Source organism: Panthera tigris, chromosome A3, assembly GCF_018350195.1.
Source record: "Panthera tigris isolate Pti1 chromosome A3, P.tigris_Pti1_mat1.1, whole genome shotgun sequence".
NCBI classification, from domain to species: Eukaryota; Metazoa; Chordata; class Mammalia; order Carnivora; family Felidae; genus Panthera; species Panthera tigris.
The window spans coordinates 75,890,157-75,912,488 of NC_056662.1; the positions used below are offsets into that span (position 1 = coordinate 75,890,157).

The following is a 22,332-nucleotide window of genomic DNA, read 5'->3' on the forward strand; positions in this document are numbered from 1 at the left end:
CAGAAACATAGATCAATGCAACAGAATAGAAATCCCAGAAATAAACTCATGCATATACGGTCAATTAATCTTTGACAAGGAGCCAAGAATATACATAGGAAAAGGATATTTTTTTTAATGGTGCTGGGAAAATTTAACAGCTACATGGAAAAGAATGAAACTGGACCCATATCTTACACCACACACAAAAATTAACTCCAAATGGATTAAAGACTTGAACATAAGACTTGAAACCATAAAACTTCTAGAAGAAAACATAGGGAAAACTTGACATTGGTCTTGCCAGTGATTTTTGGATTTAACGCCAAAAGCAAAAGCAACTAATGCAAAAATAAACAAGTGAGACTGCATCAAACTAAAAATCCTCTTCATATTAAAGGAAACCATCAACACGATGAATAGGCAATTATGGAATGGGAGAAAACATGTACAAACCACATGTCCAGTGAGGATATATCCAAAATATGCAAATGAACTCATATAACTCAATAGCAAAAACAAAGCAACCCAGTTGAAAAGTGAGCAAAGGATATGTATAGGCATTTTCCAAAGAAGACATCCAAATGGCCACCGGGTATATAAAATTGTACTCAGCATCACTAAATCATCAGACAAATGCAAATCAAAACCACAATGTGATATCAACTCACACTTGTTAGGCTATTATCAAAAATACCAGATAACAAATACTGGCAAGGATATGGAAAAAAGGGAACCCTTGTGCACTGTTGGTGGGAATGTAAACTACCACAGCCACTGTGGAAAATAATACAGAGATTCCTCAAGAAATTAAACTACCATATCATCCAGTAATCCACTTCTGGGTATGTATCCGAAGGAAGTGAAATCATTGTCTCCGAGACTTACCTTTACTGTCATGTTCACTGCAGCATTATCTAAAGAATTACTATATTCTGAGCCAAATGGTTAGCATATGTTTTCTTTACTATATTGTTTGCTTCTTGTCTTTATATTAAACGTAGACCCCACACTGCCCTTTAGACTTTGAGTAAGCCAACAGTCTTGAGACCCATAGCTCAGTGATGATCGAGAAGGCCTTAGTGTTCCCCCTCAGCTTGACTAAATTTTAGACCATTTTCTTCTGGATTATAGGCCCCTGTCCTCCCTCTTCTTAAAGCATTTACCTAAGAACACTTAAAATTGTAAGTTCTTTCTCTGCATCTTTGAGATATAAATCTCCTCCCAGCCTCTTGCCAGTGTTGCAACCAGGAATGTCTTTCTCAAGGACCTGGGAGCCATCCCTTTAAAATGTAGTCATTAAGAAGGATTGTGCCCTTATCCCCTTGTCTCTGATGAAGGGGCGGAGCCTACACACCAGTTAACAAACGGACAACCTACTCATGCTGACCAGCCTTCTCTCTTAACCTCCTCCAGTTATTTCACTAGCTCACCCTCAGGACTTAAAAACTTGCCCACGTTTTGTTTCAGTGGAGTTGAATTCAAGCCCTACCCAACTGCTGCAGTCTCTCTCCCTTATTCAGTAGCCTTCTTTGTCTGTTTGACTTGATCAGTACAACTTCCCTTTGACAGTGATTGAGAGTGAAAACTCTGGGGTCAGACTCTGACTCCATTTTACTACACAAATCACATAATCTCACCAGGCTTCAGTTTTTATTTGAAAAAAAAAAATGGAGATAATGGTACCTACCTACAGGATTTCTGTGAGGATGGCATGGGTCAGTGAATATAAAGCTCTTAGCATGCTGCCTGGTGCATATTAGGCACAATGAATTTTAGGTCTGATGTTTTGTGTTTTTTTTTGACTAATGACTATATGAAAAGCCTCTTGATATGTCTTTTATATATATATATATATAGTATATATATATATACTATATATATAGTATATATATATATAGTATAGTGTGTATATATATATATAATATATATAATATATATATTATATATATACACACATAGTAAATTACTCTAGTGTATTTAAAAGGTTTCCTTTAGCTGAATTACCAGTATGTATATTTTCAGGGTATCTACTTTGCAAAGTGAAGTCTGTTTAGTTCTTGAACTAAAATGAGTGCATCATAAATAGTGAAAGCAGTTATATATCTAATCCTGGAGTCTAGTTATTTAGGGCAGAGGGATAGGGTTACTTCTGAGGCCATGTTGAGAAATGGTGTCTGTGGGCGAGAGAGACAAAACTGAAATATCATGTTTTCAGACACTCTAGCAAGCTATATTCTCCAACAAATGAAGAAAACTGTGTGCTGCTTATATTTTTAAGGTCAAATTATCTCCTTCTTAGGCTATCATAAAACCAAAAACTTAGACTAAAATTTAATGCTAAATTTTCTTTTAATGGGTATTATATTTTAAAAATGCAAGTTGTATTGCAGTACTCTGTTGTCTTAAAGCTCTATCATGAAATGTTGCCTCAGTCCCTAAATTTTAAAGAAATACATGTGAAACAGTACATTTAAAACTTTTAAACTGCTTTTGGGCACCTAGGTGGCTCAGTTGGTTGAGTGTTGGACTCCTGATTTTGGCTCAGGTCATGATTTCATGGTTCGTGGGTTCAAGCCCCACGTCAGGCTGTGTACAGACAGCATGGAGCCTGGTTGGGATTCTCTCTCTTCCTCCCTCTCTGCCCTTCCCAGGTCACACACACACACTTTCTCTCTCAAAACAACATAAAAACTTAAAAAAATTTGTTTAAACTACCTTCTTTTTGTGGGGGGAGCATGGTGACATAGTTGGGAACTCCTATATTCTGACTACATATCAGGATAAATGTCTAGTCATTTCAGTTTCCTATTCAGTGCATGTTATATCTGGAAAACTACTTCTCCCCCTTCTTTCTCTCTCCAAAAGTAATCTGAGAAAAATTCGCTTGAATTGCCATCTGACTTTTAACAATCTATATTCTGTTTGGAGAACTTGCTTGCAATTCTGACTGACTTACAAAGATAACAGTGATGATATGGATCGGTCTGAAAGGCCAAAAGTACTGCATTGATGTTCCCTTCTTAAATACAGACAACATGGTGGGTTTTTTGTTTTTTTGTTTTTTTTTCTTTAAGAGTCATTACCTCTTATGGTCTGTTCACTATTTCCATACTTCCTGGTAATGGAGATTCCGATAACATTAGGTTTATATTTTTAGATTGTTAGCTCTCCTCTCATCTCCCTGCTTGAACCACTTTTATGATTCAGGGAGGGGTTGTAAGAAAAGGCAGATCCCATAAGCTGTATGAATACAGATTTAAAAAAATTGTAGTTTATGATATCTAGATGCTCACCTGGAGGGAAGGGAATTTAGGAGTAAAATAAAAAGGACTAAAATTTAAGTCAACTCAGAAACAAGATATGTCTATGATGAAGTAAGGATTTAAGCTGGAAAGTTAGTTGTTATGGCCCCCAGTTGTATATATTTTATCCTCAGGCACCATTTGGTTTAATAAAATGTAGATCTGAGGCTGTTCTTAACCTATCAGTTTCTTAAGACTTAATTATAAAGGTTATATTTTCAGAGGACAAAAGCATTATTCATTTCTCTGTTCATGTCTTCCAGGTTTATCTTGCAGATTATGGACTTTGCTACAGATATTGTCCCAATGGGAACCACAAACAGTATCAAGAAAATCCTAGAAAAGGCCATAATGGGACAATAGAGTTTACCAGCGTGGATGCCCACAAGGGAGTAGGTAGGTTTCTTTTTTTCTCTTTTTCTTAATTTTATTTCAGGAGAATGATTAAAGAGTAATAAGGCCCATAAAATGACCTTTGCATAGTCAGTTTGAAGAGTGAGAACACTGACAAGATTTTTATCAAAAGTAGTGAATTCTGTATGCCAGGGAGTATTTCTTCTAACAAGGGGAGGAGGTAGAGATCGTGACAAGTGAGAAGGGCACAACAGAGTGTCAAGTAAGCAAAACTTGATGGATTTGGGGCAGGAAATTACTAGTTTGTATGGGTTAAACTTGTAGGTCGGCAACTGAATGTGTATGCTGTCGTTAATAATCACAGATTTGGTAAAGGTGCACATGGGAAGAATTATTCTTGTTTTTCTCCATGCCCTTATCAGAGCTTTAGAAGATATCATCTTTCCACAATAAGGAAATCTTTTCTGAAACTATAAAGTGTTAACTTGTGGAAATCTCTCCTAGTCGCCTTTCATATATCTTACTTATTTAAACTCACTTTGATGGTATTGGAAACACATTTGCAGGTAAATTACATACATAGTCCTTTTATTGGATATTGATTGTACTGCCTTGCATTCCAAGGCAGACTTAATTCAACAATTCCCTAATTAGTTAAAGTCATAACCTATGTCTTGTATTCATTTACCATTAATTAAACCTTAGCTGTTTATTACACTGCAGTCCAAATCCAATAGCCGACCCAGAGAGCCATGGAAAAGGAAGTAGGAGGTCAATATTGAAAATATATGGTGCAGAGTCCCACCGATGGTTGCTTTGTTCACAATCAATATGGTCAATGCAACTGTACTTTCTTAGTTGCTCTGTCAGCAAGACAAAAAGTCAATTCTAATGTTATGCTAGTAAAAAAAATGGTGAATATTGAAAAAGTTTGGCTTTCAAAATTATATTCTTTGTAAACCTTATTTATAAAAGTATTTTAAAATATGCTAAACCATACAAATAATTTACAAGCAGCTTTGAAAGGACCACATTTCACTCAGAGGCGATTAGACATTTGCACTTGTTAATGGATGTTGAACTGTTACCCTAAACTGATACTTTCTGATGAGTTTTAGTTGGTGCAAACAACTGTATATTATTGCCTTTTCTATTAAAAGGACCATTGGCCATGTAATGTAGAAGGTCTTGATCATTTTCCAGAGCAGTTAAAACCCACACTAGTGTGAGGTAGGCCAATGAAAAAAGTGAAACAAGTGTGTCAGTTGTATACCTTCTTTCCGAGAAGCATCATAGGTTAAATTTTCTGAAATGGAAATTAGCGTTTTTATATTCCTGATCAGAGTAACAGAAATCACTACATTTTTTCCCCAATAATAGGATAGTTAGAAAAGTAGTGATCACTCGGAAACAGTAATATTGTATAATTTTTCACCATTTACATTGTTAATGAATCAATGAGCATTTAAAGACGTGAATGGGACATGGCTTTAATTAAATTAAGAAATGTAAGAGTCAAATGCTTATTGATATATATTTTTTTCAATTTAAAGTTCTTGCACTCTGAATGAATTTTGTTCCTTATTTTTGCTAGATGTATTGGTATGAAAGAATTTGCAGAAACCTGGAGGTACTTTTTTCATAGTGGTGTAACTGGAAATTCATCACACAGATTCTTAAGCATTGGTCTAGTGATCTTAATGATATTAACTTATGGTTGGGCCACTTACTTCTAAAACTGACTGCTCTAATACTGATCCTGCCTGATTTCGGCTATCAAAATCACTAAGAAACCATAGTGATTGCAGAAGGGGAAGTAGAGTTGTTACATGTTGGTTTAGTTAGTGTGTGGACTGTGGTAATTCTGAACGTCCTCAACAGTCATCCCCTAGTTTAGGGCAGTGTTTTCATTGTGCCGTCTTCATGAATGACTCAAATAATTTTTTTTTTATTCTGTAGTCCATTTAAGTTTTTCGTCCCTAAATAATAAAACGTGTTGATGAATTGGGCAGATTTCCGCATGCTATGTCTCTGGGGAGAAGACTGAACTGAGAAGGATGGTAGAAAGATGGTATTACCTTCCTAGGAGGGTAGTCAGGGAAGTGCCTATACGACATGTTTTTGGTATTTGCTAAGAAGTTAGATGCTAGGGTGAATAATTCATTTTTATCATGGGTTTCACCAGATTCATACAAAAAATAGATTCCCTTCATGCATTTAAAATAGAATTTACACTAAACTTCTAGGAATATCTATATCTGCACAGGTAGACATATAGATACAGTTAACCCTTAAACAACATGAGGATTAGGGGTGCCAATGCCCCATGCGGTCAAAAATCCACGCATAAATTTTGACCCCCATAACTTAACCACTAATAGCCTACTGAATAACCAGAAGCCTTACCGGATAATATAGTTGATTAATATGTTTTTTATGTTATATGTATTGCATACTGCATTCTTACAATAAAGTAAGCTAGAGAAAGAAAACGTTACTAAGAAAATTGTAAGGAAGAGAAAATGCATTTACAGTGCTATACTGTAAAAAAGTCTGCATTTAAGTAGACCCATACAATTCAAATCTGTGTTGTCCACTATATACACATATATACATACATATATGCACGTGTACCCACATATATACATAGATACATATAAGTATGCATTTTTGCTGAAGTTTTAGTGTGCAGTTTTAGCCTGGCATAAGAAGCGAAGGGTTTGATATCCTCAAATGTTTGAAAGCTATTCATTCCTAACGTTTTGCATTTAATTTTCCAAAATAAAACATTTTACTTTAGGATTTTATTAGGAATGAGATAATCATTTAGTCATACGTAGAAACCAGAATAAACAGGGCCATAAATCCTGTAGGTAAATGCGAAAGGTCAGATTCATAAATATTCATGTGTTTACTTTTCAGTACAGTCACTATGTAGTTTAATCTCAGAAAAAAATCTTTTCTCTACCAGTCCAGCCGTGAGATCAAATAAATACTGAGAAAGATAATGCAAAGGAAAACATAAAGAGCAAAACAAGTTATCTCTAGGAAGTAGAACCTCTGGTTGCAAAGCATTTGCTGTATGTCAGGTGTATCTGTGTCTGGTCAGGCCCAGGGAAATATACACGCTTCCGTGTAAAACTGGCTTCTGAATTAGCCGCTTAACAGAGTCTGTTAACGTGATCAGACTATCTGGTCTTACCTACTTTTTCTAGTGGATACTTGGAAACCAGAGCTAACTCTCATTTTTCTGTGGATTAGTTGGGTTTTTCTAATGCAAGCGCTTGTATAAGGTGCCAATCAGCAGTTTCACCTAAGCATTTTCTAGTTCAACTTTATGTAAAAAGAAAGGCAGCTTGTATTATTACAAACCAAAAGCTATGAATAGAGGATACAGGGATGGATGGATAGATGGATGAGCATTTCCAGGACTGTCCTACATCTCTGTATATCTGTATGCTTTTTAAAAATTGGAGTTACTCTTCTAAACTCGGTTCTCTTCTATGGCCTAAAGGTATTTTCTGGGTGGCTGAAATGCTTCATTTAGTGTAAAATTAGAATAATATACATTGGGTTTATCTGTCTCTTCTATTATTAATTTTTTATTCTTCATAAACACTAACATGTATAAACATTGACATATTTTGGGCTTGTTGCCTGATAATTAAAGAGAATTATATCTGTGTCAAATATAGTGTTTTAAAATTTCTTACATTCTTAGTAATGTTAAAAAGCAATATTTGGATCAATGTGTGGTATGGATTTTTGTAGATTTTTCTACTCACTGAGGCATGCAGTCAATACCTAATTTCTCCAGAGATATACTGCATTTAACATATTGAGTTTTTTTAAATACTTCAGACCTCTACATTGAGTGTATAATACCTGTTTTAATTTGACATCATTGGTGACCATAAAATATGATATCTAAATTGCATTTTAAATGTCCATTTGTTTGTGTAATATATTCAGTATCAAGGAAAGAGACATAGACTTTTTTTATTTTTGCCAGTTGCTACGGTGTATGAAATCCAAGTCTTGTGTTATTTCTTGCACAGTTTCCTTTCACCCTAATCTAGCACTCCAGCTTACAAAATGTATGTGAAATAAACTGCGAGTGTATTTTCATGTTACCAAACTTGAGGAAATGATACAGTTTATACAATATTTATCTCCTTAAACAATGATTCGATTATTATCATAATTTTTCAATTATGATATTAAGGTAAACTATCAAGCTTGGATCCTGTTAGTAGTCAGAAAAACATACCATTGATTTCGATTTTTAGGTAACTGTGACTGCTATAAATAGTATTTGGTTGATATATAAATAAAAAATAAGACACTATTCCTTCTACATGGCATACCCCAATTTTAACATTTAGGCATGACTTTTAAAGTCTTAACGTAGGTCTTAATCTATTTTTTTGGGTTAATAGTACACATTGGCCAAATGTAAGATACCTTTGAGGAATTTAAGAAACAAAACAAACAAGTAAAGAAGAGGGGGGAAGAAACAGAAAGGGAGGCAAACCAAGAAAACAACTCTTAACTACAGAGAACATACTGATGAATGTTACCAGAGGGGAGGTGGGTGGCGGGATGAGTAAAATAAAAATAAAAATAAAAATAAAAAAGCTTTGCTCTGTTGAATAACGTTTCCTATGCCTCACAGAGTAGTGTTTCATGGACAACTTTTTAAAAAAAATTTTTTTTGATGTTTTTATTTTTTGGAGGGAGAGAGAGAGACTGAGTGCGAGTGGGGGAGGGGCAGAGAGAGAGGAAGACACAGAATCCCAATCAGCTCCAGGCTCTGAGCTGACAGCAGAGAACCAGATACAAGGTGCTGGAACTCAGGAACCACAAGGTCACGACCGGAGCCGAAGTCAGGCGCTAACCAACTGAGCCGCCCATACGCCCCTTCATTAAAAACTTTTTTAAAGTTAATGAAAAATAAGAGAGACCGGAGTTGAATATTTTATTTGAAATGTGACACATTGCATTCTGCTTTCCTAATACCCTTTTTTGAAATTAAAATAAATTAAAATAAATTGTGGCCACCATAAAATTTTTTAGCTCTTTATGCATCTAAATTGACAAAATGTAATAACATAGACAACTAGCTGGGGGAAAAAAAGAAAGCTCTAAATTTGTTCTGCAGATAGGCACCATTTGATACATCAGGTGAACATCTCATTCAGATGTTTTCTCCTTTCTTATGTCATCTCTGAGCATAGAAACTAGTGTTTTGGGCGTTTAAACCCTGTCTGCTTAAGGCAGAAGTTTTCAAGTTCACTTTATTATTTCCTACCTAATCTTATTTTTCTTCATACTTCATACTTCATGTTACTCTGTATAAAAAATAAAACTAAACAGAAAATACTTTCATCAAATAATCGATATATTTTGGGATGAACACTTAAACTTTCTTTTGCCCTCGGTTCCTGTTTCATCCTGTTTGGTGAGTTGACCCTAGATAATTTTACTCCAGTTTGTCTTTAGAATAAGGACCAGTTCTCTAAGTGAACTTCTCTCATTCTCATACCAGCTCGGAGGACCAGGACCATCGAAACACTTTTAGAAAGTAATATTTTAACTAGAGACCCTTCTTCATCAGAATGAAGTAGTTTGAAAGGAATTGTTTCACGAAGGGATAGTTGCATGGAAACTTTTTTTAGTGTGGCAGCTTAGACCTCAGAACCTGCTGTTTGTTTATTCCTTGACAAACAGCTGTCTTTGTCTCAATATGTCCTTTGGTATTTTAAGTTAAAATGCCTGCTTCAAATAATCCCCCAACTATAGAAGTAGTTAAGGTAATGTGGTCTGAATGGTGTTAAATGAAAGATGTAATGTAATTGTTAGATTGAGTGTGGGTTTTGGGTTCGGGAAGATTTGGATTTCAATGCAGAGCTCTCTCAATTTTTGCTTTGTGATACAAGAAAAGTTATTTAACCTCTCTGAGCATCTATTTTCTTTAAAAAAAAAAAGTTTATTTATTGCGTGAGACAGAGGGGTGAAGCATGGGAGCGCAGGAGCATGAGACAGAGAGAGAGAGAGAGAGAGAGAGAGAGAGAGAGAGAGAGAATCCCAGGCAGGTTCCGTAGTGTTCACGCAGACCCCGAGACGGGGCTTGATCTCAAGAACGTCGAGATTCTTGGTTTTCTGCTGAGGTCATGATCTCGAGGTTCTTGAGATCAAGCCCCGTCTCAGGCTCTGCCTGGATACCACGGAGCCTGCTTGGGATTCTCTGTCTCTCTCTGTCTCTACCCCTCCCAGGCTGGCACATTAGCAGATCCATAATCATATTAACTATTTTTATTTTCATTATGCATTCTAGTGTCCACTCTTTCTGGAATCTGCTTTTTCATGAAATGGCATTCAAGCCACACCTGTGCTTTTTTTAAATTGCTGTTACTCTTGGCAGTACTTCATAATTTAGAAATGTTAAACAATTGAGAATACAACAGGCTTTCAATAAAGAGTCATTTGCATTGCTCCATAGTAATAAGCTAAATAAAAACTAGATGCTAAATTTTATTTTAAAACTAACAAGAGAGGGGCCCCTGGGTGGCTCAGTCAGTTGGGCAGCCTTGATTTGATCAAGTGACTCTTGATTTTGGCTCAGGTCGTGCTCTCACTGTTGGTCATGAGTTCAAGGTCCACATGGGGCTTTTGCACTCACAGTGTGGCCCCTGCTTCAGACCCTCTGTCTCCCTCTTTCTGCCTCTACCTCACTCACACCCTCTCTCCCTCTCTCTCCCTCCCTCTCTCTCTTTCAAAAACAAATAAATGTTTTAAAAAATTATAAAATAAAACTAAGAGAGTGTAGAAGAAAAATATTAATAACTGAATCTTGCCACATTTCTGAGCAGTAGCTCAGAATAAGTAAAAGTTTGATTTTTTAGGAAATCTACATGAAAATATACTGTTAATGATTACATTAATTATCAAATTCAACTGAAGAACTTTATTATAATAAATTATACAGAGATACAAATTCTACAGAAACAAAATAGTTCATAATATATTTTAACTTTCAAATTATAAAAATATTTTTATAGTTAGATATTAATATTTATTTTCAGATATAATAAATTCTTATTTTTTTATTTTATGCATTTTAATTTTTTCCAGATAAACAGGAAATAGACTATCCAACTATCCAATTATATTGTATGGTACATATACAAAACTCCATTTCCTGGGATTGGATTGGATTATTAATATTATTATTATCTAGAATTATTATACTTTTGTAATATCATCTCTATTTTGATGATGCATTTTAATGTCAATTAAAGCTATATGATCATTCTGTTAATTATACCCACACATATGCTAATATTGTCATCTAGAATATTTATTTTTAATTAATTTAACATGCTTTTTCTGTATAGTAGGTGGCAGAAGACCTAATCATTAGGTCTTAGAGGTGAACTTCATTAAAACACATAGAACTTTGTAATTTGTTTCTCTGGGAGGGAATATCAGAGAGAGTTATCTTTTTAATGGTGCGAAAGAGTGACTATAGGATTTTTTTTTAATATTACATGTATTTTAGTGGAAATAGTAGTAAAACATTTACCTAACTAAAATTATCAATGCATATGTGCAATAAAACAAAATAAAGGTTGAAAAATTTGATCATGTATTTTAATTATAATAGTGAAGTAAAAGTTAACTCTCACAGGGCTATTTCAATGGAAGACCAGTTTATGAAAAATTGACTTCAGAAATCTAAATGATTTGTCATTACTTACAACTTCATATCAATTCACCCCTCAGTTGAAGGGTGGGAAAGTGATGGGAAGGTTCATTCCATTTTAATTCTAATCATTTTTCCTCCAGGGGCCTCTTGTGTGTAGCCTATGTTGTCCAAACAGGTGCCAGAATATATATTTTCTTTGAAAATTATTTTTTGAAAATTAGAGGATGTGAATTTAAAGTGGTGGTAATTGGGAATTGCCATAATGGAAAAGGGACTTGTGAACACATCTGTATAAATGGAGCCATTCCATTATTAGTGGGAGATTTATTAGTGAAGAAATCAGTACCAACCAGCGTGGTAGAGATTGTGTTTTTCTTTGAATAGGAGAGCCAAGTCTTGCATTAGGACATTGTTGAAGCTTGTGAAGAAAGTAAACAGTACCCATGGGACTGTAGCATTCTGCTCAATTGGAGGGCCTTTAATAATCCAGTACTCTAATAGCAGTTAAGATTGAGTATGTGTAAGAGTTAATCTTGTCTTCTGCTTTTATTATAACCTGTGTATGGTAACCAAAAGTAGTTATGATGTGCTAGCAGCATTCTTCTTAGTAGGTGACTTTTTAAATTAAAAACTAAGTTTCCTGAGTGACTTTTCAGAGTTTATTTAATGAAAGATAATAAAATAGGATACCTGTTTACAGCAGGTTTAACAGCCACATACTGCACTTAGGAGATTTTATTTCCCTACACAGATGAACGTTCAAGTAATGGCAGAAATGTAAATACCAGCCCATTGTTTTATGACAATTTGAAATGGTTATAAAAAAAAATGAGATCATTTTGTGGGATCTCATTAATGTGTTAATCATTATTTCAGTAGTATTTGTTATATATTTTTTTACTTATATTAGATTTCATTGTCCATCTTTTGAAATAGGTATTTTAAAAAATATATAAAATTATGATAAAATCAGTCTACAGAATTTAATAGTTTGATATAAATGATACTTACAGTGGCCTGAAATGTTCTTCTGTATTTTTTGATGAAAAGCCATCTTATTGTAAATTCTGAAAGCCTCTGTTTGACTTCAAAAATCTGTATCCAACCACCTCTGCCTCTACCCCATGCACACCATTGCCTCACCTTTATATTTCTGTTCAGGATATTTGGCCAGAATTTTAGCTTGGCACTGCTTATATATCTAAAAATATTTGTAAAATTTTAGAACCAGATACCTAAAAGCAGGAGGCATTTTTTACCCTGTACTTTCATTTAATTGAAAAATCTTACGACAGACCTGTTTTTTAATACTGCACACTAGATGGCAGTTTTGTCATATTCTTCCAACATCAAATGCTCCCAGTGTGAGTGGAACAGGAAAGGCCATCAGTGTTTAGTCTGCACTCAAAGGGTCTCTGCATGACCAACGCAGACCCCATGGACTTCCTGGAACATATGTTAGCAATTTAGCTGCAGACATTTATTTCTTTGTTTTACTGCTTGGCTCTTTGAGAAAGTGTTGGTGCCAGGTTATGGGTTGTCTGGATCATGTCAGAGGCCATGGAGATCAAGTTCATGTGACAGGCCAGACTAAGGAAGGATGAAGTTGGAGGAGGTGAGGAAACTGACCCTTACTTTCAACAGCAACAAGTCACTGCCTGTCTGTGGACTGGGGCCAAAAGCCTGGGCGTTTAAGTTTTAGTCCAGCTGAATAAACAAAACACATTTGCCCATTTGGCTTTTTCGTATTTCATCAGTGGTAGTTCATTCGACAATTTCTCTCTGTCTCAAAACTTGCTTGTCCCTCATGTTTCTTTCTCAATGCTTCCTCCTCTAGCCCTGTCCAGACGAAGTGACCTCGAAACCCTCGGCTACTGCCTGCTGCGGTGGTTATGTGGGAGACTGCCCTGGGAGCGGAGCCTGCGGGACCCTGTGGCTGTTCAGACTGCTAAAACAAAGTACACATTTTCAAGTATTCCATCACGTACAGCGGCAGGTCTGAAGGGATACATTAAAGGGAGTAAATATCCCAGAGAAGATTGCCATTCTCGTAGTCTGAGAACCAAGGCAAATTTCTGAAATTTGAAAACTATTTTTTGAAAAACCAAACACCCTACAGACATAAAATCAATTAAGAAGACACCTATGAAATCGCATGTATGTGAGTTGTCATGCAAAACATAAAGTGAAGTGTTTGTTCTTTTACATGTTTTCCAAAGCTTAGATTCTAGGTGGTAGTCTTTTCAAGGAAGAGTATTTTCAAATTAGCATTGTACATGTATAAGGAGGCAGTCTGAGTTCGGTGGGGTTGATATTAACTGGGCGAAGCAACAACGAGAAATGGGACAAATTGGGCTTGTATTTTTCAAGTGAGCAATATACCTCTTTCTTAATTCTGTATCTTGGAGGGAAGTTTTGTTTCTTAAGGAAGAAACAAACAAAACTTTTATATAAGGTATTTATATAAGAGATAATCTTGCAACCACATAAACACTTTTAATATTCCTCATTCAATTCTTCTCATCTAGAATCTGTTAGCAGAGAACCAGGTCAGATTGAGAACAGAGCATGTTACTATTTTACTAATTTCTCACTGATAAGGCTTAACAGAAAGCAATTGCATGCAGCACAGAATAGCCAGTTTTTCATTATATACTAGGATCTGCTCAACAGTAGTTATCCACACGTGTAATATTGTGATTGGAAAAGGCAGCTATGTTTTAAGTAGGGTGAGTCCCAACGGAAGTTTACAGAAGGGGTAAATCAGTCTGATTTGAAATCAGTCTTCAAATTCAGCGTGGTGTCAGTGCCTGATAGGATATAGCCTGCAGATGCAAAGTAATGCAGGTTACATTTGTAAGTACGGATATATTATATGAAATATTTCTCTGCCTGGAATCTTGACCATCCTAGTCCCTTACCCCAAACGAACACATTCATATAAGTCAATATTAGAACTATCTAATCAGTTTTTTACTGCAGTGATTAAAGTGTCCATATTAACCAACACTTTTCAATGTATGGGTCAAGTCAAAGCACAGTAATGGGCATGTATAAGCAATCTGGATATCCAGTTTTTAACCTCAGTTTACCTGATTTGAATAATGTACTATATTTAAAAGGCTCACATTTTAATTTTAGTGATTATGTGTATTTTTTCTTTTAAGAAAACTTATGAATATGATTTGTTGTAATCTTTTAAGAATATACATATGTAGTTGAATTCATTGTGGATATCTAAAGAATATGCCTATGTGTGTATATTCAAATACAAAAATAGTGTATCATGTAAAATAATAAAATATAATGTTAATAAACATAACCTCTATTTCCATTTTGGGGATCCTTATGTATATTAATATCTTCATTTTTATTTAATTACTAATATAAATCTACAAGCCAGTGAAGCTGATACATAATGAAGTTTATAATTAAGATAAGCTACAGACATTTTTAAACTTCTGATATTATATAATCATAATTCATTCAACTGCTAAGAAGGCATACTCTGAATTTCCTTGTAAGGGCATGCTTGCATATACAGTCATAATACTTTATCTCCCTATGCCTTTTATCTACCTGACATAGGGTAATATTAGATCAGTGAATTTATTGTTGCAATTCTGCCTGGGCCTGAGTTTGTCAATCAGACGTTCATGTCAGTAATTTTAGTTGCATGTTTATATTACTGGTGGATGAAGCAACTTAAAAGAATTGTACTTGTTCAGTCTAAAACACTGGGAAGAGTTAGAAAAATGACTTTTCTTGTTGGTTTTGTTTGGTTATTTAATGTTAACCTCTCGAATCATAGGATAGCATATATTGCTCCCACTGGGGAACGGTATACATAAATAATTAAATAATTTGCCCCTCCCCAGTGGTAAGTACCTGAGGAAAAATCTCCTGAAAATCCAGATTGAATTTTCCTATGTATTTTTTCTTGTTTTTAAGAAAAAATCATGATGGATATCCCTACTTTTGTATTACAAACTTCGAATGCAAGCATTTATAGTATAAATCTACATTTAGTTCCTAGGTGATTGATATAAAATTGGTCAGTGAGAATGGAGGGATCCCCTCCACCTCCACTTACCCTCTTATCCATAACAGGTGGGTGAAAAAAATATTGAAAGTCACAACATGGGTGACCCACTAACACAGAATTTGAATTTTGTTTTCTAATCAAAACAACAAATCGCAGGATTGCAAACAAATTCATTGTGTATTACTCTACTTCATTTTAGTCTGTTGGATGAGCTTCCTGAGTCAGTGCTTCAATGGGCTCCTTCCGGAAGCAGTTGCTGTAAGTCAAATGATAACTTCTACCTTCTCCTATGTGATTTACACGTCACCACATTTGTCACTCTTGTTTTACAGCTTTTGCTTAACCCACACTCTCCCACTGCCACATGGGTCGGAGAAAACCCTACACAGGGTTACAGATAAGTTGCTACGGAAGAGAATGTTTACGTCTTCTTTGACATTAGAACACAAGAATGCTACAAGAAAATATTTAGGCAGTGTTCTAGGCTTTGTTGACTGATTTTTTTTTTTTTTTTTTTGGCAGGGGAGGGGGTATCATATACAGGTTTAATAGTCAACTGTATCTAGTATTTTTAGAGTTGACGTTCTGTTTTTGTTCCTCTTTATATTGTTCAAAGAAGATAAAGTTGATCTAAGGAAAGAGCACCTTCAATCATTAATTTAAAAAAACAAATCATTGGGGTGCCTAGGTGGCACAGTTGGTTAAGCATCTGATTGGATCTCGGCTCAGGTCATGATCTTGCTGAGTTCGAGCTCCACACGGGGCTCTGTGCTGATGGTGCAGAGCCTGCTTGGGATTCTGCCTCTCCTTCTCTCTGCCCCTCCTCCTCTTGTACTCTCTCGCTTTCTCTCTCTCAAAATAAATAAACTTAAAAAAATAAAATAAAAATAAAATAAAATAACCAAATCATTGAACACTTGCATCGCTGAACCCTTCAGGGTTTGCGCTCTGAACAGCCTGCAAAAAAAAATTTTGGATTAGCAAAGGCATATAACCTTGGGATTTGAAGGTACATTTCATTAAATGGTTTTCTCTTTTGAGTTAGTATGGATTGTTTTGGAATTCTTTAAATTGACAGTATTATCAGTAAAAATAGTCAATTCAGAATTACCCAAGTGCCTGTCGTTTGCATATGCATGCATGGCACCAATTTAGCAAATGAGTTCGATTGTCTTAGAGAAAAGAGTCCCTTCTATTGTCAGCCTCACTTTTTCTCAGAGACAGATAAGCAGAAAGAACCTTGTTCTCTCTCTATATTGGGTAATCTCAACGTTAGCTTTTAGCTGACTTATGAAAGTAAATGTGTACGCTGACCCTCTAGATAAGGTCAAATAGCATCAGTTTCCATCTGAGAGTTTAAAAGTAGAGTTAAATCATCTTAAACTTATATTTATAGCCCTTCTTTGACAAGAAACCAAAATGTTCATTTCCATGGGAAACTAAAGAAGAACAAAGCAGTTCTGCTTTTCCACCTCTATTCCCCAAGTCCTAAGCCTGCCCCAGTGTTGTGCCTCCTGCTTCCCACTTTCTGTGGTCCCTCTTCTGATGGAGGCGCCATAGGGGGAGTATTCTCCTGGGGGTCAGGGGATGGACTGAAGGCTTTTCCTTTCTGTAACTGCACTGAGTGATGTGGTTCAAATGCCAATATTCTTTCTTGGCTAATATGCTTATTGACATTTTGACCAAGTTATACCGTTTATGTTTTACTCAATAAGACAGCAAAAAAGAGAGATGGGATATGTCAAAAAAAATTTTTTTCACTGTGTATCTCCTTTACCTTTTCTGCCCCTCCTGCACAAAAAGCAACTAACTGTTCTGGAATAGAAAAGAAAGCCCAGATGCCCTGGGTCCCACAAGATAAATGCCTGTGGACCTGTGTATACTCGAGACACTTCTATTACTGGAGATCAGAAGATTTGGATGATAATGAGAAATGACAGGAGTGCCCGGTCCCCCATTTTCAGTACAAACCATTTATTTGAGACCATCCTATTATTTTATAAAATGCAGATTTCTGTTTCTAAAGCATAAAACTTTGAAACTTTACTATTAACTGAAGATTCCTTAGTTGGTCGTGCTGAGGAGTGGGTATTGCAAGCATGACAATTAATCCGATTTATAAAAGGTTTATTTTAAGGCAGCTTATGAAATAAAACCACCACAGAGGTTGAAACACGCATGTCTAGTTCAGTGTAATAATAATAGTTTGAAAAGTTTGTATTTCTTGAAATGATAGTAATGATACTTAATATTTCATTAGCTTAAAAGCAGATGATTCAAGAATATCACCATTTCATACTACCCAAAGCATTTTGTTTTATAGCTCCAGAAATATGCTAGTAAATTAAAAAGTATACTTAATATAATAAATCTAGATCTTGGAAGGCTCACATTTAAAGCAGTAATACATCACAATAGTCTAAGCTTCAGGTTGATAATAATGAATTTATAAGAGGGCGGTTCTTTCTCTCCTTTTCCTACCTCACCGATGCCTCATTTTTCCAAGCCCCAGACCCATGAAGGCTTTGCCGCACAGCTGCTGTCCATTGGTGCAGTGCCAGAATCTTCCATTGCCTTCTAACGGTGACCTGTGAAAACTTCTCCCCGATTATTCAGCTCTCTCCTCCATTTGGGATATTTTGGTTAATAGAGTTATAATAATATATGCCAAACCTGGCTTACCAATCTTGAAAGGGCCAAAGAACAACAGAATATTTACATTAAAATAACAGTGAATGTAATTTAATCTCATTTTCTTTTTAATCGTCCCTTCAGCAATCAAACCTCCCCAATGGGCTTCTGGAAACATGAGTTATAACTACTTGCCAGCTAATAGAGATCTGTTTGATCAAATGTTAGAGAACAGAATTTGATATATCTTAGACATTAGGGGAAAAAGTAGGTTGCATTATAATTGCCTAAGTATCAACAGAAAGGGAAGGAAGAAAAGAGAAGAAAAGAAAAGAAAAGAAAAGAAAAAAGAAAAACCCAAAAAACAAAACCAAAAAAACCTGGAGCTAAGAGTTCTCATTTTCGCCACAGTAGCCTTATATTCCTAGAAAATGGCTATGGACAATATGGCATAAAATGGTCACTCCGACTTTCATAGCGGACGGAACAGGATGGTGACTGTTCCTTTTGGAATTCTTCCCCATAGGGAGATAAACCCAGGGTCCGCGGTTCCCCACTGGAATGGAGGTGGGCCTGGAGGGGAAAGGAAGGATTAGGAAGTCACTCCTGCCAACCCACAAAGCTTCCCAGATTTTCCCTGCCATGGGAATATAAACAACTTAGTAAGAGGTACTTGTGTCTGTGTCAGTAATAAGTTTTTGAAGGGGAAAAGCTTGTAAAAAGTGGAGTATCTAAACATCTCTGTGAACAAATGAAAACATGCCAGATTTTAAACAGTATATGGTATGATCACTTAACTTGTGTCTGGATTTTAGATTGAATCTCCATCTGAAACAAAAATGCAAACTACATTTGTTTTAAGGCAGCTATATTTGTAACTTTGGGTTACTAATTCTGCTTCTATTTAGAAGTTTGTAGTTCATAGTTTCTGGCAGGGGGAAGGGGGTTACTATAGTTCTAGGGAAGAGATTACATTAGAAAAAGATTAGGGATGCCTGGGTGGCTCAGTCCGTTCAGCATCTGACTCTGGGTTTTGGCTTCAGTCATGATCTCACAGTTTGTGAGTTCGAGCCCCACACTGGGCTCCACACTGACAGCAGGGAGTCTGCTTGGGATTCCCTCTGTCCCCCTCTCTCTGCCCCTTTCCCACTTGCACTCTCTCTTTCTCAAAATAAACAAACAAACTTGAAAAGAAAAAGTAGCAACATTTTCCCCTTCTGCTCTAGATCAGAAAGGCTATATAATGAATGCACTAGTGAATGCACTAGGCTAGCTAGGTGTGGAGGACTCCAGGGAGGTTCGATGAATTCTAAAATTAGTCATGGCTGAAAACCTAGAATTCAAGCTCATTTCTAAATGTACTTTAAAAAAATTTTTTACGTTTATTTATTATTGAGAGACAGAGGGACGTAGAGCATGAGCAGGGGAGGGGCAGAGAGAGGGGGAGACACAGAATCTGAAGCAGGCTCCAGGCTCTGAGCTGTCAGCACAGAGCCCGACTCCGCGCTTGAACTCACAAACCGTGAGATCATGACCTGAGCCGAAGTCGGACGCTCAACTGACTGAGCCACCCAGGCATCCCTCTAAATGTACTTTTATAATCTCAAAATCAAAGCCTGAATTAAAACTTGCAGTGATTTTTCTTTTCCATTGAAGTAAGGAGGTTTATAATAAGTAACACTTGTTTTTAACTGAATTTTTAAAACTTCAACATGAAGTATGAAGCATGTCTGGTCTATTATATTATTCATGTAGTTCTTAGTAGTTGCACTTCATAAATCAAACTCACTAACTATAATTTTAAAATTTGCTTCCTTTGATAAGATTAGTGAAATGTAAACATATCAACAAAGATGTGTAAAAAAATTACCAGTTTCTCCCATCTTGTCAAATCTCTAAGTCACTATATTTCAGTCATTTTTGGATATCATTTGAAAAGTGCTTTGCATCGAATTGTTTATTCTTAGTTTCTTCAGGATGTGTGTTGTGTGCACGTGTAAGAGAGAATAGAGAGATTTTGATGATATTGGAGTCTTGACAATTCTTGCCAATTATGAATAACATGTAAAAAAAATTTACACTTCACAGGTGAAATAGCCCAGTATTTGGTATGTGCTCATAATTTAGCATATGATGAAAAGCCAAACTATCAAATGCTCAAGAAAATTCTGAACCCAGGTGGAACACCTTTAGGACCACTGGAATTTTCCACTAAAGGAGAGAGTGTGAATGTGGATACTCCAAACAATCAAAAAGTAAGTAACGTAGTCCCTGGGATCCTACGATTACCTTCTGTGAGGCTTTTCTACCAAATGAAGTTGTTTTGGGTCTCAGAGGGAGTCTGACAACCCACTTTCTTGCTTATTACATTTAATTCCTATTTCTCCTAACTGAGCTCCAGGAAATTTTGTTGCAAGTTCTTTTGACCTATTGTCTCTTAGAGAAAAACAGTAGGATCCATGGCCTATTTAGGGTACTATTAAAGAAATAAAGCAGTCGCTGAGGTCACAGAGACACGACCAGGGTAAGATTAAAGGGTAATCTGACTTTATTCAGGACAACCTTTATTCGTTGCTTTTCTTCAGATTTCTTTGGTTATTGCCCTCTGCTTTTGTTTGCCAGTTTGGCCATAATTCCATAATTTGGGGGTGATAATGATGATATTCTTAGGTTTAACCAGACTACTCGTATGCACTGATGTATCAATCTACAAAAATAACCTTTTAAAAAGTTTTAAGTTACCCTTTTCTCCTATACTCTGTTATCTTCCAACTGACTTAAAAAAAGACAGAGAGAACTTGAAACAATACACAAGAATTAGGATTTAAAACATTTTTTACAGGGTGGGGAAAACCTGAGATTCCTGTGAGCAGTGCTACTGGACAGGCAACTAAATGTCCAGTCCTTCCTGGACACGATCCACATGCAAAACCTGTAGGGAGGGCTTTTTCTCCCCGATGCATGTGCAATAAGGTAGGGTCAGGATGCCATTCATTTTTAATATTTCTTATGAACTTTGGATCATCACAAGTGTTCCTGAGCCAAGAATGCAGGATGCAAACTAACGTGACTGATAGGCCGCTAGATGGATGGTGAGTCAAGTATCAGTGCACAGATGGTTCTGATTTGCTGAATTTTGTAGCTGCTGCAACTGAAGACATAAAATATCCTTCTAGTCATAAATTAGCTCTTTGGAAGCAAAACCTTGGCACCAGAGCTTTACAACCTTCAATTAGTAGGGAAAGAAGTATTTGAATGACTGTGGTATTGACATCTGTAGGCCTGCATAGTAATCATTCCTAATAGAAGAGAATATCTGTTTGAGGAGGTTTTGCATGGCTAATTAACTACCAGTGAGAATATGTAATTTTTTCATGATCTCCTGATTGTCACCTTTCTCTCATGATACAATTACATTTTATTGTAGCAAATGCCTCACAAACCAATTGTCAGCACTATTTACGTATTGCAGAAGGCAGAACAAAAGTTCATGTTTAATAAAAAGCCAGTGGATTTTGATCTTGGTAATTACTGAGACTTATTTTAACAGTTTTATTGACTTTTGTGTTTTTATCACTTTTGCAACAAAACAAAGAGCCATTTCCTTAACGTAGTATCTCCCTTGCAATAATGGTCACCACTTAATCTACACTAATTTAAGTAGATTTTTTTCCTTTTCTGTAGTTTTTCAGTTTCATAAACTTAATTGAAATATAAAAGAAGCCATTTTAAAAACTGATAGTTATATCCTCTGATGTAAAATTCTAATTATTATCCACCAGAATTTTTCAGTTTCATCAAATTCAAAGGATGTTTGTTGTGAAACCACTTTTATATGCAGAGAATAGAACATAAAACATTTTTTCCAATGAGCCTCAATCAAAAATATTTTATTCTTCCCTTTTGATTAGAGCACTTTGATTATGAGTAAAAAGCAAACACTAAGAATAATATGCATTCTTAAGACCTTAGTTAATTTCTAACAATATGACCACCCCCGATATAAAGACAGCAAGAGGTTTTGGGGATGTAGTTCACAGCCGGTCAATAGTTATTGAATAAAGACTTTATTTCTGTAGTATTTTAAGTGCACATATATATGTTATAATCATAATATAAAAATAGGTTCACCATGTGGTGAATCAGTATTTTTAAAGTTTACAGATTTTGTAATGTTGCAAATACTAAACTTGAAAATGTTGAAAAGCAAAATATGACAATATAAACTGTGCTGTACTCAGTTTCCCTGAATGATAAAAGTATAGGCTAGTTTCCACAATTGATTGCTTCCATAACAAAAATCATTTTGG

General features: G+C 35.7%; 1 protein-coding gene across 6 annotated transcripts in view; it reads left to right on the top strand.

The window, feature by feature from the left end:
* Nucleotides 1-22,332, top strand: part of VRK2 (VRK serine/threonine kinase 2) — a 103,572-nt gene that overhangs the window by 62,765 nt on the left and 18,475 nt on the right. For all 6 annotated transcript variants that reach the window (XM_042981432.1, XM_042981431.1, XM_042981437.1 and 3 more), the window contains 4 exons: nt 3,548-3,680; nt 13,184-13,304; nt 15,591-15,649; nt 20,111-20,277. In XM_042981432.1, the coding sequence (XP_042837366.1) occupies nt 3,548-3,680; nt 13,184-13,304; nt 15,591-15,649; nt 20,111-20,277 (480 nt within the window). The remainder of the gene's footprint in view (nt 1-3,547; nt 3,681-13,183; nt 13,305-15,590; nt 15,650-20,110; nt 20,278-22,332) is intronic.